The 18,262-nt window shown below is 41.3% G+C and overlaps 1 protein-coding gene across 1 annotated transcript; it reads left to right on the top strand.

Annotated features, from left to right (window-relative positions):
• The first annotated feature begins 2,491 nt into the window (after positions 1–2,491).
• TRIM42 (tripartite motif containing 42) lies at positions 2,492–16,860 on the top strand. The gene is made up of 5 exons (XM_081910393.1): positions 2,492–2,949; positions 4,552–5,234; positions 6,343–7,160; positions 11,296–11,526; positions 16,603–16,860. Exons 1-5 carry the CDS (start codon positions 2,567–2,569, stop codon positions 16,687–16,689), a joined length of 2,202 nt encoding a protein of 733 aa, XP_081766519.1. The 5' UTR covers positions 2,492–2,566; the 3' UTR covers positions 16,690–16,860.
• The last annotated feature ends 1,402 nt before the right edge of the window (positions 16,861–18,262 follow it).

Raw genomic sequence — 18,262 nt, 5'->3', positions numbered from 1 at the left:
ATTGTTCAGGAATAGTCCATGAGATACAGAAACTGAAACCTATGCAGAGAATGTGCTCGTCAGCCCCCTACAATAAGTGAGGTGACTAAGACCAGGGGTAGTTAATGTGGTAGCCTCCGGACGTTGTTGGACTCTGCCTCCCATCATCATCAGCTACCCTAGTTGATGGTCAGGGATGATGGGCAAGAACATCTAGAGGGTTTGCAATTGGGGCTGAACTTCTTGAAAACCATGGTTCCCACCTTCTCCTCCATGCTGCCCCCTGCACTTGGCTTCCTCCTCCTCCTCCTCCTCCGCCTCCTCCTTCTCTTCCTCTACTGCCGGGGCTGCTCCAGACCCGAATCCGGGCTGCAGGGCGGAGTGGACCACAGTGAAGCCATGGCTGGCCTCCGGACAGTGGTCACGTCATCTGGAGGGTACTATGTTGGCTACTGCTGGGCTAGACAACAGGCATAAGAAGTCCACAAGAAAGAAGTTCTGGCTGTGGGTGTAAAACCCAGCAGGATTATCCAGCAGCCTTGGAAACCCTTTGAAAAGCTGCTGTTCTGCCTGCAGCTGATGCGCATACATTTTCTCTGTCAGCCAGGATGATTTCATCTGTCCGTATCAGTTAAAGAGAAACAGAAATCCTGAGTCAGGTTCCATCCAAACCAATCATAGTGGGCCAGAGGAGACTGTAGAAGTACCTGCATAGAAGTGAGGTGGCACTGAAGTGTTTGCCATGAGGCAAGGCAGGGGAGATTTTGTAGGTTTGTAGCATTATTAGCTTGCTGACTCACTGCTGCACTGCCAATACATCTTTTTTAGTCTAGGTAGACTACACTTCTGACTGAGTGTAGAAGGAACATGCCCTCCCTTCAAGGTCATGTCGCCATCTTCATTTCTGCAAGCTTATTTTTCCCTGCTGTATCCCATCATATATTGTTCTCAATGTCTATAACTTTGGGAGAAAGAAGAGGAGCATATTTGCATTATAAAAGGTATTGATTAAAGTACTGCTGGCTGTGAGTGCAACAGCGCTCTCCAAATATCAATATCAAGTGATGGTCTCCTCATGACGCCATAGATCACTGAGAGTTCAGAACCAGAAGATTCAAATAAAGATTCCTGAGTGCTCGCCAGAACAGTTAAGAGCATCTCCCACCGGGTTCCCCACAAGATTCTAGAACAGCAACAATGATGAAGTGCAGCAACAAGACATAGGCAGCAACAAGAAGAGCAAAACAGACTAACCAGTTCAGAGGTGGGGGACTGCAGCCTTGGCACTGAATGATGTCCCCCAAGCTGCCCTATTTAGCCCTCAGGGCTCCCCCTGAATCGCAGCCCTCTCCTCTGGCCACAACCTTCAGTGACTCTGTTCCCTGTGCTCTTCAAGTGATTTTATGTGGCTAGAATGTAACATTGGAAGGTGATTATGTCTCTTGTTTTGCTGGATTGAAGATGGATATCTACATAGCTGGAATGTAGTCTACTGCACAGAGGTAAGAATCACATCTGTTGCCTCACTCAGTCACATCCATTTTGCCTCTGGTCTCAACCACCACGGCCAAGTGACTCCCAGAAGGAATACAGCCTTCAGAATGAAATAGTTCACTTCTCCCTGTAGTCTTCTGGGTGGTAAATAGCACAAAACATTAATGTATATGAAACTTTCTACTGTGCCAAAAAGTCCAGCTGACGCTTTCCAAGGGACATTTAGGGGAAGAACAAATAGAGAAACTTGGTGCAATGTTGTGAGCAGGGATACTTATGCTTCAGGGTACAAGCGGCAGAGTCTTGTCTCACCTCTTTGTTGTTCTTATTGAAGGAGGAATTTTGTCCCCAGTGGTGGTGGTGACGCCCCCAGGATGGTCTAGCAAACATTTTCCCCAAATACATCTCTGGAAGAAGGGAACACTGGTATTGTTGCATCCTTTGCCTCACTCCCGTTTTGCCACCCTGGGTTCCTTGGGGAGGAAGAGTGGGATATAAATGCAAATGTTGTTGCACATTTACATCATGGTTGTTATATTTTAATGAGGTTGCAATGTTCTGTATTTTTAGTTATATTGTGTTCCAACAATGTTGTGCAGTTGGATTATATTTCTGTAAACCACTTATAAGCCATCTGGGCATTGAGAGATATAAATAATAACAAGCCATTCATCCCCACAAAACAATTCCCCTTGCCATGGTGATTCATAAATGATTTAATTAGGAGTGAACAATGAGGTAGCCCAGTGTGTTGATGATACCAAAGGGACTGTGAAGAACTCCAAAAGGAACTACCTAGAATGAGTGAATTTGTCCCATGAAAATACATTGTCAGGACTTCTCAATGCTCTGTGTTGCATTCCAGATTTTTCCGTATGGTTTGACCATATGCCTCATATGAGTACAAGAATTTGAAGCATTATTTGTCCTAGTCATTGTGACATATTTTATGATGCAACTGACAAGCCACTTTCATATGTGAAGAAACACCCATCCTCATTGGTAAAAGCCATTGTGATGTCATCATTAAGCAAGCACAGCTTTCTAGGACCAAAAGGGCCTGGAGAAAACCAGTATATCTTCCTGAAAAGTCATGCCTCGCGCAACATGTCACTGTTGCTTGACATGTCCATGTTGCCCAGGTTGTCCGTGCTGCTATGAATTAGTTAGGTTTCGGCGTTACTTGTTCAGCAGATCCATATTCGCATGCTGCTTGTGTTGGCGTTTTCTATTCAGCGATGAACGGAACTGTGACTGCTTCTACTGTCCACACAGCGAAGATGAAACCTGTCAGTGCTGCCACTGCACATGCTCACAGAACCCAAATTGCCGCTGCTGCTGCTGCTCCTGTGCTAATAATCCACACTGCAAGTACTTGTGCTGCACAGATGAGAATGATGACTGCCAGTGCTATGAAAGCACGTGCTGCAACTACCTCAACTATATACCTTACAAGCATCGGTACAGACTTAGAAGGTAAGAGTTTGACAGAACTATGGTTTGTTTTAGAAGCCAGTAATCATTAACCCATTTAGGAGCTTAGAGTCCTTTGAAAAACTACTGTGGAAAAACCCTAATGTTAGCAATACACATTTAGCCTCTTTCCATTTTAAACCTTCGTTAATACACATACATTTCCATTTGTGCGTCAATTAAATCAATTATACTTAACACTGGGGACTGACCATACCCTTAATCAATGGGGTATTAGGCAACACAGATATGGCATCCTATCCTGTGGTTAGGTGGGTGCTGTCAGCGGCAAGAGGGCCTTCTCAGTAGTGGCACCAGCCTTGTGGAACTCCCATCAGATGTCAAGGAAATAAACAACTATCTGACTTTTAGAAGACATCTGAAGGCAGCCCTGTTTATGGAAATTTTTAATGTTTGAAGTTTTATTCTGTTTTTAATGTTCTGGGAGCTGCCCAGAGTGGCTGGGGAAACCCAGACACATGGGTGGGGTATTAATTAAATAATAATAATAATAATAATAATAATAATAATAATAATAATAATAATAATAATAATAATAATAATAGATCTACATCCTAGATTTAAGACCCTATTCATTGGACTAGACACAGGGAATCTATGCAACTGAAGCTGCCATCTCATACAACACATACCAACTGATGACCAATACTACCTACGGTATATAGAATGATATAGGGTCCCTGAATGTTACCTATTCCAATCTTCTGCTCAGTGCAGGATAGTCACAGGTGAAACATTCCTCACTTCTCCTGTGCATCTCTCAAGCAGGGTTTTGATTAGTTTTGTTACCCTGAAGCAAAAATACTGTGCAGCGGGTTAATATTTCCCCATAGCACAGAATGAGCAAAAGAGCTGAGAAAGAGAAAGAGTGCCTTACTTTAAGGGTTTTTTGAGTTTGTGGCACAGGAAAGATTCACGCCACATATCTCTCCAAACTTCATATGAGTCTCATCCCACGCAAGCCTCCTTGTCTTTTCACTTGCAGACCTAGTAGCAGCAGGACCAGTGGGAAAACCTTACTGCGAGGCCTCCATGTAAGGCCTTCATCCCTACCATCTAGGACATTAAACAACATCTTGGGAATCCTGGGAAAGCTACATTTCCCAAGGTCAGTAGCACCTTCAGGATTGCCATTGCAGGATTTCTGGTGATACTGAGATTGCTAACAAGATCGCCATTCTGCACCTGCCTCCCCAAACCACAAAGTAGGGAAAACATTTGACAGGAGACAGAGAGGAAAAAGGAACATAGGAATTCTGGATTGGGTTAAATCTAAACCACAGGTGCATTTTAGGGGTAAAAAAGGTAAAGATAAAGGACCCCTGACAGTTAAGTCCAGTCCCAGACAACTCTGGGGTTGCGGCGCTCATCTCGCTTTATAGGCCGAGGGAGCCGACGTTTCTCCGCAGATAGTTTTTCTGGGTCATGAGGCCAGCATGACTAAACCACTTCTGGTGCAACGGAACACCACAGCCAAGCATTACTCATAACATAAGGTCATATTACAAGTTGGGTAATTATGAATGTTGTTGGCTTCACTCTCTACAACTGAAAGTTTTCTTGGTTGTTGTTTTTTATGCTCAGACGCAAGTTGATAAGCAACTCATCTGTCATTTCACTGGATAAGGAGTCATCGGGACATGCTTTTCTTGACCAGCTTATTTGCCCTTTATGCCAAGAGCTGTTTCTCCGACCTTTTATGCTGCCATGTAATCACTGCATTTGCGATAAGTGCATAATGAAGAGCCAACTTCAGGCTGAGATCACAGAGAACTTCTTCATCATCACATGCCCCATTTGCAACAAAGCCCACTGCCTTCCATTTGCTAAGAAAATCCAGCTGCGGATGAATTACCTAAGAGCCAGATTGGCCAGGAAATATATGCGTCGATACGGTTTTCTGCGGTGGAGGTTTGACAGAAGCCGGCTACCAATTTATTGCCAACTTTGTGATGAGCGCCGGAAGGCCACCAAGAGATGTGTGACATGTCAGTTGAATTACTGTAATCTTTGCCTGAGGAACTTTCACCAGGATATCTCGTACCAAAATCATGTCTATGCCAAAATCAGTGACGAAGTTTGGGAAGAAAGAAACTGTTTGATCCATGGTGATTCAATGATCTCAAAATACTGTCTTGATGACCATGAACTGCTTTGTGAATACTGCGCTGATGCCCACCACACGGATCATGACACAGTTCCTTTGCCACTAGCATGTTCAAAACTGTCTGCTGCATTATTCGGTTCTATTGCAAAGTTTAAAAAAGGTTCCTGTTTGTATTTAACTACTTTCCTTCTGCTTGATTTGTTATTGTAATATAGGCTTTGATGAATCTCAAAGTGCAATTATAAGCACACCGGTGCAATGGCACCCACAATGTGTAAATCTTAGGTTTGTATGTACATTTTATCTGAAAACCACTGAAACAGGAGTGAAATAGACATAATGTAGGGATATCTATGGATGCATGCGCACACTATACCTTTAAAAGACATTTGTTTCCTTCAAAGGTTTTTGGTTACTGTAGTTTAGCTCACATTGATTTACATGTCCCAGCAACACCTTAGCAAACCACAGTGACCAGAATTCTTTGAGGGAAGGGGAAAGCACTTTGAATGTACTTTAATAGTATCGCATGTAGACAGGTCATCAAGGCCTTTCTGAAATTGTAAATGTAGCTGCAGGGGTCAGATTGGGGCAATGCTGGAAGTGTGCTAACCCTCCCCATGATTTCTGCATTATGTAATCACTCCTGAGCTGCTGTTTGTTCTTTGAGGTTAAGCATACAAGCATGGTCACATCCATCCCGTGCATTTATAGCACATTTCTGCCAATTTAACAATCATCATTTAACTTTCCCCACAAAGGATCCAGGGGACTGTAGTTCACTCCTCACAGAGCTACAATTCCCAGCACCCTTAAACTACAGCTTCCAGGATTCTTTAAATATATGATGTGAATATGACCAATGTATGTGTTGATGCACAGGACTATATATATATGGGGAAAACACCAAAGGAGAGCATTAATAGCACCCATAGCTCTGTTCCACCACCCTCTGGTGGCTCTCTTCATTTAAAAACACTGTGGGAAATCTGTTCATTGTTTTCCATTTTTTTTAATTTACTTTGAGGAATTGTTCCCACAATGCTGTACATTCAAATCCAGTTTACATTGGGCTAATGTGACTCCAACGTACCATTTGAACTGAACTAAAGTGAAGCTTCTGTTTCCAATACAGAGTGCGCCAAATGTAGTCAACCTATATTAAACCCTATCTCACTTTTAACTTTTACTATATTTTGTGAATGAGTAGATGGACAGTGATATCATGATTATTTTTGTGATATAATGATTGTTTTTGTGTGTTTCAGTACGATTTATAATTGATAATGATCTAATGGAAGTCCTTGTATTAAAAAACAATTTTAAGTCCTATAAAGAAACAAAAAGGAGGGAGATCAGGAACGGTTTCATGAGGTTACAGAGCATCCTTCAACAACGGGAGAAAGAGCTGATGGAGGCAGTAGAAAACCTTGAGATTCAAAAACAGAAGGCACTTTACGAGTTTGCCGAATACACAAGCAAGAGAATTGATCAGATGGACAGCCTTATGCAGTATTCTAAGGAAGCTCTAAAGGAACAAAGCCAACTTGCATTTCTGCAGTCTGCATATGGGCTAGTAGTTGAAATAGAAGATGCAATTGCTAATATTTATCAGCCTAGCCCACTTCTCAGGGAAGACCCTATTAAGCACCTTAAAGTCAACTTTGAGGAACTTGCACAAAAGTTACAAACCATTTTCCCAGCACTTTCAAAGAAAGTGTATGATAAAACAGGCAAATTTCCTTATCCTTGCCGTTCTGACATAATGATTCCAAGGGATGTTTCCAGTGCGCACGTCCCAAATCCATTAGGAATGGATCGTAGTCAGTCTTTAGCATCATTTACTTCATTAGATGAAGACATAATGAACGACATGTATCTAAGACCCAAATCCTTACCTCCTAACTTGAAAGATAATGGGATGTATGCAATTTGGGATGCAGCATCAGATACTTCAAGAAGCGATAGGAGATTTCAAAACCAAGGTATTCACTACAATCCAGAATTACATGGAGAAGCCCAATCTACCACTGTTCCTGGCATTGTTATTGTCTACCAAACACTTGTATTTCCAACTCTTGCTAAGGTAAGATTTTTTTACATAATGTTTCTTACACATTGTACATGCACTGAGAGTATTTGTAGGCCGAGGGCTCATCCCCACTTCCATTTGTGCCATTATTTTTAGGCACAGGCCTGTGATTTCTAGGCACGGGTCTGAGTGGTTTGTTGTTGCCACCCTGCCAGTTTCCCTGGGGGAAACCTGCTGATTACTGCTGAATCATAACAAACATCATTGAGGACTGACATTTGTTCTGATTCAGTCGAAAACAGTGGGTTTTTCAGGCAAAAATGGCAGGAAGGGGGGGGCCAAAAATACCTGTTCCTACAAATCACCTGTGCCCTGACACCCCTTTCTGAGAAAGTTCTCAGTATGGAAAAGATGTACAGATGTTTTGTTCAGGTATTTGCTTGAAAATGTGGTTGCTGCATCTGAGAACAGGAGGCTCCCAAGCCAGTGGATGTTGCCCAGTGCAGTGGTCCCCAACTTTTCCTGTGTTGAGAAAGTAAAGAGGTACCTCAGGTTAGATGCTTCAGGTTACAGACGCTTCAGGTTACAGACTCCGCTAACCCAGAAACAGTACCTTGGGTTAAGAACTTTGCTTCAGGATGAAAACAGAAATCTCACGGTGGCAGCAAGAGGCCCCATTAGCTAAAGTGGTACTTCAGGTTAAGAACGGACCTCCAGAATGAATTAAGTTCTTAACCTGAAGTACCACTGTACTTGTTTAATTGGGGGATTTTCGTTGTCAGACCTGCTTTCCTCTCCCTGTGATTTCCTCCCTTGTGCTTCTCAGCTGAATGGAGAACAGCAGAGGGTGGGGAAAAGGAAGTTTTTACCCTTGGAGCTCCATCTGTTCTTCCTGTTGCTCTGCTGGGAGGGAATGTTGTGAGCCCCGTAAGATTAGGCTGTGGACCAGAAGCAGCTTGGTGGCTGCAGATTACAGACTTCTGAACTAGAGGTAGAGGGATCATGTTTCTTGGGCACCTGAAGGCAGCCCTTTTTAGGGAAGTTTTTTTTTTTTAATATAATTTTTATTAAGTTTATAATATACAAAATCCAACTTCCAAATACATATTTCCATAGATCTAATAGACTCCCCCCATCTTCCGAGCACTGCATTCTCTATCGATTCAAAACCTCAGCAATTTGTTAACTTATTTTAAACATAATAATATGTCTTCCATTTTATCGTGATATCTGGTCTCTAAACATTACAGTCCAAATCCATTAATTTTTAGTTTCAACACAATAAAATTATTTCATTACACCACTTCTGTCTTGTTATACCTTATTTTCCAATTCAAAAATTTTCCGATGCTGAAGCTGTAATTTCCTAAAAAGGAGCATTTTTTAACATTCATACAACTTATAATGCTTTTTCAAATAATCCTTGAACTTTTCCCAAACTTCCTCCGTTTCTTCTTCTCCCGAGTCTCGAATTCTGCCAGTCATTTCAGCCAGTTCCATATAGTCCATCAGCTGCGTCTGCCATTCTTCCAATGTGGGTAGATTTTGTGTCTTCCAGTGCTTTGCCATCAAGATCCTTGCTGCTGTAGTAGCATACATAAAGAAAATTCTATCTTTCTTTGCCACCCTCTGGTCCACCATGCCCAGGAGGAAGGCCTCCGGTTTCTTGGGTAAGGTAAATCTAAGCACCTTTTTTAGTTCATTATGTATCATCTCCCAGAAGGCCTTCACCTTCGGGCAGGTCCACCAGAGGTGTAAGAATGTCCCTTCCTCCTCTTTACATTTCCAACATTTGTTGTCAGACAGGTGATATATCTTTGCAAGCTTGACTGGGGTCATGTACCACCGGTATATCATTTTCATAATATTTTCCTTCAGGGCACTACATGCCGTAAATTTCATTCCGGTGTTCCATAACCTTTCCCAGTCTTCGAACATAATGTTGTGCCCCAAATCCTGTGCCCACTTTATCATGGAGGATTTAACAATCTCATCCTGTGTATTCCATTTAAGCAGCAAGTTATACATTCTCGAAACTAACTTAGATTTTGGCTCTAGCAACTCTGTCTCTAATTTCGATTTTTCCTCCTGGAAGCCCACTTTTTTGTCCGCTTTAAAAACTTCCTGGATTTGAGCATAATGCAACCAATCTCGCACCTTGTTTTTTAACTTTTCCATACTCTGCAACCTCCAATTATCTCCAATTTTTTCAATTATTTCCCAATATTTAGGCCAGTGGGCCTCCATATTGAGTCTTTTACGTGCTTTGGCCTCCATCGGTGAGAGCCACCTCGGAGTTTTACTCTCCAATAAGTCTTTATATTTTGACCAGACCATAAAAATTGCCCTTCTGACAATATGGTTTTTGAACAATCTATGAACTTTAACCTTGTCGTACCACAAATATGCATGCCACCCAAAAGCATTATCAAATCCTTCCAGGTCGAGGACATCGGTGTTCTCCAATAAAATCCAATCCTTCAACCAGCAGAGGGCTGCAGATTCATAATATAACCTCAAGTCCGGCAGGGCAAACCCCCCTCTTTCTTTCGCATCAGTTAGTATTTTAAACTTTATTCGGGGCTTTTTGCCCTGCCAGACAAATTTAGAAATATCCCTCTGCCATCTTCCAAAACATTCCACCTTGTCCACGATCTGGAGGGCCTGAAACAAAAATAACATTTTCGGCAATACATTCATCTTTATAGCAGCTATTCTACCCAACAAGGAAAGTTTCAGTCTTGACCATGTTTCCAAGTCTCTTTTAATCTCTGACCAACATTTCTCATAATTGTCCTTAAACAAATTCAAGTTTTTGGAGGTCAAGTACACCCCTAAGTACTTTACTTTTTTCACCACATTTAGTTCCGTTTCTTTTCTGAACTCCTCTATTTCAGTAGTTGTCAAATTTTTTGCTAGAACTTTAGTTTTTTGTTTATTCAGCTTAAATCCCGCCACCCGACCAAAGTCAGAAATTAATTCTAACGCTCTTTTAGTACTAGAGGCTGGTTCCTGTAATGTTAATACCAAGTCATCTGCGAATGCTTTCAGTTTATATTGTTTCTCTCCAACCACAATTCCCTGTGCCAACCGGTCATTTCTGATCATGTTCAATAGCACCTCCAGGACTCCTTTTTAGGGAAGTTTTTAATGTTTAAGGCTGTGTTGTGTTTTTAATATTCGGTTGGGAGCCGCCAAGAATTGCTGGGGAAACACAGCCAGATGGGCAGGGTATAGGTAATAAATTATTGTTATTGTTATTAATTGGGGACTATGTATACTAACCAGAGAATGTGCTTATTTGCCTGGAGAATGTACAAAATGCAGTTCAGATACACACATTCCCCAAGGTCAGTTGGATATTATGCACAATGTCATTCTTTTTATTTATTAGCTGTTTGTCTCCTGAAGGTCTCCAAACATACTCAAATAATAAAAGCAATAATCAGACACATTAATTAACAAATAAACAAAAATTAACAAAACCCCAACCTCCACCTAGTCAAAAAATCAGTCACATCAAACCAACAATTTTTCTCTCTTTAACCTCTCCACCCTGCCCATCAACTGGACAATGTACAAAGTTCTGTCAAGATAGGCACCCCCCCAAAAGCCTGTTAGGAATTGTGCATAATGGCCAGAGAAGGTACAAAAAATGCAGTCAATATAAAGACATTATCCCGGGCCTATAGGGGATTATGCCTATTGACTGGAAAATGTGCACATTTCCCTCTTCATTGATGAATTATGTGCACATTTTACAGGCACAGAAGAAGGCTAAAGCTATTTTTAGAAATCTCATGAGAGAAACATATGGACTTGGTGGTGGTGAGCTGATGAATGTATTTGTGGATTCCACCTCCCATTTTGCCACCCCATCTGAAGGTGGCAAAATTGGAATGTTGGAAATGGGGGGGCAGGTTTGAAAGGTCTTAGTTAATGTGCAGTGTCCCTGTGCCCTCCTTGTAAGGTTATTAGATTTAAAGGTTACAAATAGCAAGCATTGAGATGTTGCTACGTGATCCAAAATACTGGTATGGTAGGAGAAGTTCGCTATATATATATCATTGACATATTTTAATGGAAAATTTAATTCTTTTGCTAAAAAATTCAAACTCTGTGAAACTAATGGTATTAGCTCATTAAATGCAACATGAAAATATGTTCAGTGTTATCTTTTTGTATGTAGATTTACTGGACATGTCCTACAGAAGAAGTAGATAGCTTTGAGGTTGCTTATTATGAAGTAGTTGATGAAGAGGCAGCTGAGAATTTAATTCAGCCACAACTTGTAGGAGTGCTAACTGGGATCGCCCAACAGAATCTGGAAATACATAATCTGACACCTAATACAGAATATCTCTTCAAAGTCCGGGCTGTCAACGAGCATGGTCCAGGCCCATGGAGTGAAATTTGTAAGGTACAATCTATCTACTCCTTCCTGCTTGTACTTTTCCACTGACGTCATACCATGCATACAAAGGCAATAATAAAATATTAGATAGGATATGTTTCTCAGTAGGTTATTTTGCTGGTTGAATTAACCAGTGCTAGATACTGCCCCAGCCCCATCAGTCTCAAACCATGCTTTGTCAACAGTTATTAGTGAATTGTTTGTAACAATCAGATCCTGTGCTTTATTGTAGCTAGCTGACTCTTGTGTGAGGACCATGTAGGGGAAAAGGAAAATAAGGTGTTCTTTAAACGGTTGATTGTGGTCCAAGAAAAATCAGCCACCAAACACTTTTGATACCCATTTTTGTGCTCCTATCTAGGTCGCATCTAAGACAATCCTATTGCTCCCCCTATGACAAGAGAGGTATAGATGAGGTTGCAGCCATTTCCTCCCCATCCCCTTGCAGTTCCTACACACCATACCCCACAACTGTCCCGATTAAATTGGGACATCCTGGTTTTGGATGCCGTGCTCTGAAAAACAGACCCCCAAAATGCGCGTTTTGGGGCTCAGTGATCTCGCACGAGTCACATGACTCACACAGAAGCAGGGTCAGGAAGACAAGTGTCCCAGTTTTGGAGGTCAATATGTTGGAGAGTTTGACTGACACCAACACGTGGTGTCTTCTGGCAGCACCATAAATACTACTATATTATTGTGCCATAGATTTTCATGGAACAGAGTGCCCTCCCTTTTATTGGTCTAGGAAAGCTCAAGCCACACACAAAGTTAAGTCCTTAGGGTGCAGCAAGACTGACAGCACATATGCTTAGTCAAAAGCCACTTCCTCCGAGTTCAACAGGGCTTCAGTATGCATGAATAGGATTGCAGCTTTCAGCACAATGAATCCACTGGGCATGGTTTCAGAACTGACATCTCAAATCAATCTGAACGAATGCGCTGCTTTTTGTTTGTTTCTTTATGGTAGAAATTGCTTGTATATAGCAGGGGTCAGCAATTTTTTTCAGCAGGGGGCAGGTCCACTGTCCCTCAGACCTTGTGGGGGGCCCGGCTATATTTTTTGGGGGGAAATGAATGAATTCCTATGCCCCAGAGATGCATTTTAAATAAAAGGACACATTCTACTCATGTAAAAACACACTGATTCCCAGACCATCTGTGGGCCGGATTTAGAAGGCGATTGGGCTGGATCTGGCCCCCATGCCTTAGTTTGCTTACCCATGGTGTACAGAATAGGGGCCCTGAGAGACAATTCAATGTGTCTCTTAACATGAGAGCTTCCCTAATGGACACATTTTGTGCAGTATGTCCCCCGCTCTTAACAATTTGAGATGCTCTGTGGTCACAGTAGCATGGGTGCATGTGGAAGACTTACGGGCAGTTGACCACAGAGTGTTATCTAAAGTGCAATTCAAGCAAAATCGGAGGTAGTCCTTCAGGCTAAATATCTAAGAAACTCTGAGAAAAGTTAAAATATTTTTAACTAAAATTCCTCAGGGAAGTGGTGCATATCTTTGTCAGTCACTAACTGGAATATGTGCATCTTCAGTGGGGACTGAGTGAGGGGACAGAAGCACTGTCCATTTCTATAGCAAGGGTTACCATAGGGCAAGAAAATCAAAATCTCCAAGCTCCTGCTGAATTCTTGTCTAGTACTGCACATCTTGCAGGCACAGGAGAATGCCTAGAAGACAGTAGTCTAACTTATTTGTCTTCCTCACCCACTCTCATTCCAGCAGTAGGGTAGGCTTAGGAATGGAGATATGAAGGAGGCTGCAAAGTAAAAGGGAATATTATCTGCAACCTCTTAGCAAGTACAGCATGAATTTCCTTTAGGGAATAACAACTAAAGTAGCACCTGTAAATGCAGGATTAGGGATAAAGACTAGTCCTCCCTGCATCTGTGGAGCAAACATACATGTCCAGTAATGTGTGGCTTCAAAAAAGAAAAGAAAAATAGCCCAGTCAATTATATCCTGATGGATGTTAGTAGGAAGGCATAGTCTACAGAATTTCTCAGCTGTAGACAAGGGAAGAGGAACTTGAAATGCCATTCCTCAAATGAAATAGCAATGAGCAATGTTGCATCAAAACAGAAGCTATTTCATTTGGAATAAATTGAAGTATACTGTATACTGTGTGTTTTTTTAAATAGCAGATTGTGAAGAGGGAGTTATTTAAGCCATTTTGTAAATTCCTAGATTTCAAAACAGAAGTCTGAAATAAAGTGTGTGTTTTGTTTAGCAGAAACAATATTTTTCTGGTTCTTATTCATCCTTTTTCAAACGTCAAAACATATTGAATAGATTCCTTATTTTTATTGCCCAGCTGTTATTGCAGCTAGAACATTCACCACATTATTTGATTTAAAAACCCTGAAGCTGCAATCTTACCCCCCCCCCAGGCAAAGCATGATGTCAGTTTCCTCCTCCTCTTTGTTGCTTGTTTTTTTTTATCCCATTCTGTACAGAGTAACTTACTGATTTTATATATCTCTATGTTCACCAGTGGACCTAGATTCTGAGCTTTCACTTATTAAAAAAAGAACAGTTCCTAGACCTCTTTAGAATGAACATTGTTGAGCAAAATATGCAAGCAAAATTCAAAACAAGTGTTTTGTGAGGTATGAGCCTGCTTCCACCTTTCAGTGGTTTGCACAACTGAATGAAGTCACAACTGTGATTGATAAGTCCTTCAGATAAGTTTAGAGTTGCACCACTCCCCCAAGGCTTCAAAATTACTCAGGAAATCCCTTGTCCTGCTTGGTTCATCTTCAAGATATATACTGAGTCATTTTGAAGTTCCCTCCCCTTCTTCACCTTCCCTGATAGAGGGGTGACTGTTACCCAGAGAAAATAATTGAGAAATTCAGCATGTTAGTATCTCTGTGATTGGATAGTATGGGAAATATTAAAATTGTGAAGTGCATTCCAGCATTGTTATCCACTCTCTTGCATTGTTAAGTTCTTCTTTCCTTTCCATTTTTTTTGGAAAATTCAGTTGTGCAGGGCAGGCTAAGTTGACTACATTAGTAGATGGTGCAGTTGGGCTGCACTGCTCGCTTGACCTACCTCTGGCTGAGTTGCTCCTGCAGACTGGGAGGTGCAAGGTCAGCATAGTGCAAAGGCACTAGTGGAGGCAATCTAGCACTCCTGCCAGTGTTTTTGTACCACACTGACCATGCTACTATCTCACTCATTACCCTCTTGATCCTGGTATACAGCAGCAATTCAATTGGATGGATGTTAAGTGAGCACTGAAGCCTCACTATGCCCTCTGTGACTGGTTGATCATAGTAGCAATGCAGTGGGAGAGGAAATTCGTTACTTTCCCAGCTTCAGAGGAAAACAGAAGACTTTGATGCAGCGCAAATCCTTTTTGCTTGGCCTGTACAGATAAAGGTTGCTGCAGTTATTATGAAGTGTAAATAATAAATAACCACAACAAAGGCTCTTAGAATATTCTGCCTGCTTTTTTAACAATTCAATCCTGACTTTATCAAAGCAGGGGTATCTGAACTTTGGTTGCTACAAATCTTCAATCTTTTTTGACTGCTCCAGCCATCTGAAGCAAAAATGTCTGGTCTTGCCCTGAATATAGACACGTCACCCTAAGATCAACTGATGAAGTACCTACCATCACATAAGTGGTTTACAACTCAAGAAACATGATTTCTTTGCATGGGTTAGGGTTAACACTGGGTGCTATTCACAGTATTGTGTCTTTTAATAGCTGTGTGTGGCAGGCAGAGATTCCGCATGTTAAGCATTTTCAAGCCTTTTCAAATATGAATACATTTATGGGGGAAAGCTTCATCTATTGACATTCCGGCTTTTCCCTCCCACATTTCAGCATTAGTTCTGCACACACTTGAATCTGTATATGAGGAGCAACATTTGTCTTCCCTATTCATATCTGTAGCCATTCCCTTTTGCATTTGTCCCCACCTTCTGATTTGTCAATTCTGTAATACCGATTAACAGTTGCAGGAATGAAGGATGCAATGCCATATCTGGGAAAATATCATGAAAAAAACTGTAATACTGATTAAATACTGACAGGGCAGGCACACAGATACCTGTACACAAAGGGCGGCAAATGTAAATTTTCAGCACACCATTTTTATTGTGTTTTCCTTCTGCAGTTCTTTTTTTTTGGTTTTGTGTAAATACAATGGGTCAAAAGATAAATCTGTATATCTGTATGGCTATGCTCCATTCAAAAGCATACCAAAAATAGTTACGAGAATCAAGGAGGAAATGAATTCAATGGGCTGTTGAATTGTTTGAAGGCATTCCTGGTTGAGAGAAAGGACTACCAGGGAGGATTCCTGACTCTAAAGAAATGTGCGGTTCTACCTGTCCTTGAGTACGAAATAGCAACCTAGGCAGTAGCCAGATTGCTGTCAGGAAGAATGCATCTATGTGACTTGGTGGGTGACAATTGGTATTGTTATTAACACAGTTCCATCAATAAATGGTCTCATTGTCTCCTTGGTTTTCACAGTACATTTTTGTTGCCTGGAATGTGTGACTGGTGGTAGTAGTCAATGATGGACTGAGATATTGGAATGATTGGTGGTGCATTTGTGTATATTGGTGGACATGTGTGGGATGCAGGAGTAGAACGGGGTGGGTGATATTGAATGGGTAATAAGTATGTTATGATTAGTAAGGCATAAATTGAGCATGAGGTGTAATATTTTGTGAGTCAGGATGCTTTTGACAAGAGCGAGGCTGGAGAGGGAAGGAATTCTTGACTCTAAAGATGTTTCAAGATGTGCTGCTGCTGCTTTTGTTTCTTGAGATATTTTATTGAATTGCATTGTAGTGTTCTTTAATATTGCATTGCATTATATTTTAGTTCCTCAGTTTCATTGTTTGGTATATAATATTGATATGCTGTATCTTCTAAATTGCTTAGAGATCATTCGAGTATTAAGTGATATATAAATACATAAAACAAATATTTAAACATGCCAATATATGATTTCCTACCATGTCTAAGACCTTTATCATATGCAGTTACTATTCTTATTAATAAAACTCAGCATGGATTGCATATTGTGTGTTCCACTAGGTGGTGACTCCAGAAATTCGTGCGAAAGTCAAAGGCAAATGGGGATTGCTACGAAATGTTCAATCTGCTTTCCATAAACAGTCCTGACCTGCAAGCCAACCAACCAAATTTTTAAAGAGATGACTCAGAAGTAAGCCACTGGATAGAAAGCAATTATATTTTCTCAGATGCCTTTCCTTTTCTTCTAAAGTGAAGCTAACTTGCAAGCTGAAATCTGAGAGTAAACCCTTCAGAATAAAGATCTCCTAGCAAATTAAAGTCTCAGCCCTTTGTTTTATTTTTTTCCTACATTCCGCTGAAACTGGAGGAAAACATTGCACTGTACATGAAATATATAATGAAAAATCCCTGAAGCCAACTCTGTGGTGTAGCAACCCTTCAAAGGAATGTAGCAAACATTTTCATTGTTGAGAAAGTACTTTCTCAGGGGCCACTCCTCATGCTATATAAAGCTGGGCATATGGCTTGCAATATGTGTCATTTGGAAATGGGTATATAGCATAAAAATCACCTTCCAGATAGACATCTGAGTGATGCTTGTTATGCCTTTAGCTCTGGAGTTTACAAGAAACTCATTTATTGCGCTGGTTTTAGTCTCATGCTTTGGCTATTAGTGGAGAGTTCCAGTGTCCATTGCCATCAACACCAAGTTTTGGCCCAACTTTATTTTTTGTCATCTAGAGCAATGGAGAATAAGAGCTTTGTGGCTAGAAGCAGAACAAGGCAATTTGATCCCACACAAAATAGTTCAGTCTAAGAAAGCTTTTAACAATCACTCTAATAGTGAGTTCTAATACAGTCGTACCTCAGGTTACATACGCTTCAGGTTACAGACTCCGCTAACCCAGAAATAGTGCTTCAGGTTAAGAAATTTGCTTCAGAATGAGAACAGAAATTGTGCTCCGGCAGTGCAGCAGGAGCAGGAGGCCCCATTAGGTAAAGTGGTGCTTCAGGTTAAGAACAGTTTCAGGTTAAGTACGGACCTCTGAAACGAATTAAGTACTTAACCTGAGGTACCACTGTAGTGAGTTCTGATAGAGATGGAGCCATGATGGGGTCACTGAGAAAGAAGAGAGGCATTGGCATGCACAGGGAAACCAGATTAGAAGCACAAAAAGCCCTAGGGCACATTCCCATCCACCCTCCAAAAAGAACAGCACAAAACTGAGCATGCTCAGTACCCAAGAAATGTTGAGTACTGTATTAGAAAAGGAAAATGGAAAGCCTTGCTTTGAGCTCCTTGTATTATCCCAGAGAAGGACACAGCCGACTAGAAGGAATCTGAAAGAGGAGCACTCTCCTTCAGAGTTGTGAATAGGTTGTGATGTTGCTAGTCCTGTTGTACTTCTCCGGTTGTCATGTTAGCATTAATATTGAGCAACCACCATGTTACCATCCAAATATTACAATGCCACCGTGAAATATGTTTGGGAGATCCATAGGAACTTCTCAGCAATTTTATGGGGATCTTTTGCAGGCTGCCACTCTGTGTGTGCCTGAGGAGAAAGTATCTCAAAATCAAGCTCAGTTGATTAGAGTGTGGTGCTGATAACGCCAAGGTCGCAGGTTCGATTCCCATATGGGCCACCTGCATATTTCAGCATTGCAGGGGGTTGGAGAGGTGTCCCTCAGAGTTCCCTCCAGCTTTGCAATTATATGA

Source organism: Podarcis melisellensis (genome assembly GCF_964234715.1).
Source record: "Podarcis melisellensis genome assembly, chromosome: 5".
Lineage (NCBI taxonomy): Eukaryota > Metazoa > Chordata > Lepidosauria > Squamata > Lacertidae > Podarcis > Podarcis melisellensis.
This window is presented reverse-complemented; position numbering and strand designations above follow the sequence as displayed.

Bases quoted from the DNA above. Each gene is read 5' to 3' on its own strand.
- TRIM42 (XM_081910393.1), top strand. From the start codon at position 2,567: ATGCCTCGCGCAACATGTCACTGTTGCTTGACATGTCCATGTTGCCCA. The intron at 5,235-6,342 runs GTTCCTGTTTGT...TGTGTGTTTCAG, and splicing joins TATTGCAAAGTTTAAAAAAG to TACGATTTATAATTGATAAT. The intron at 11,527-16,602 runs GTACAATCTATC...GTGTTCCACTAG, and splicing joins CATGGAGTGAAATTTGTAAG to GTGGTGACTCCAGAAATTCG.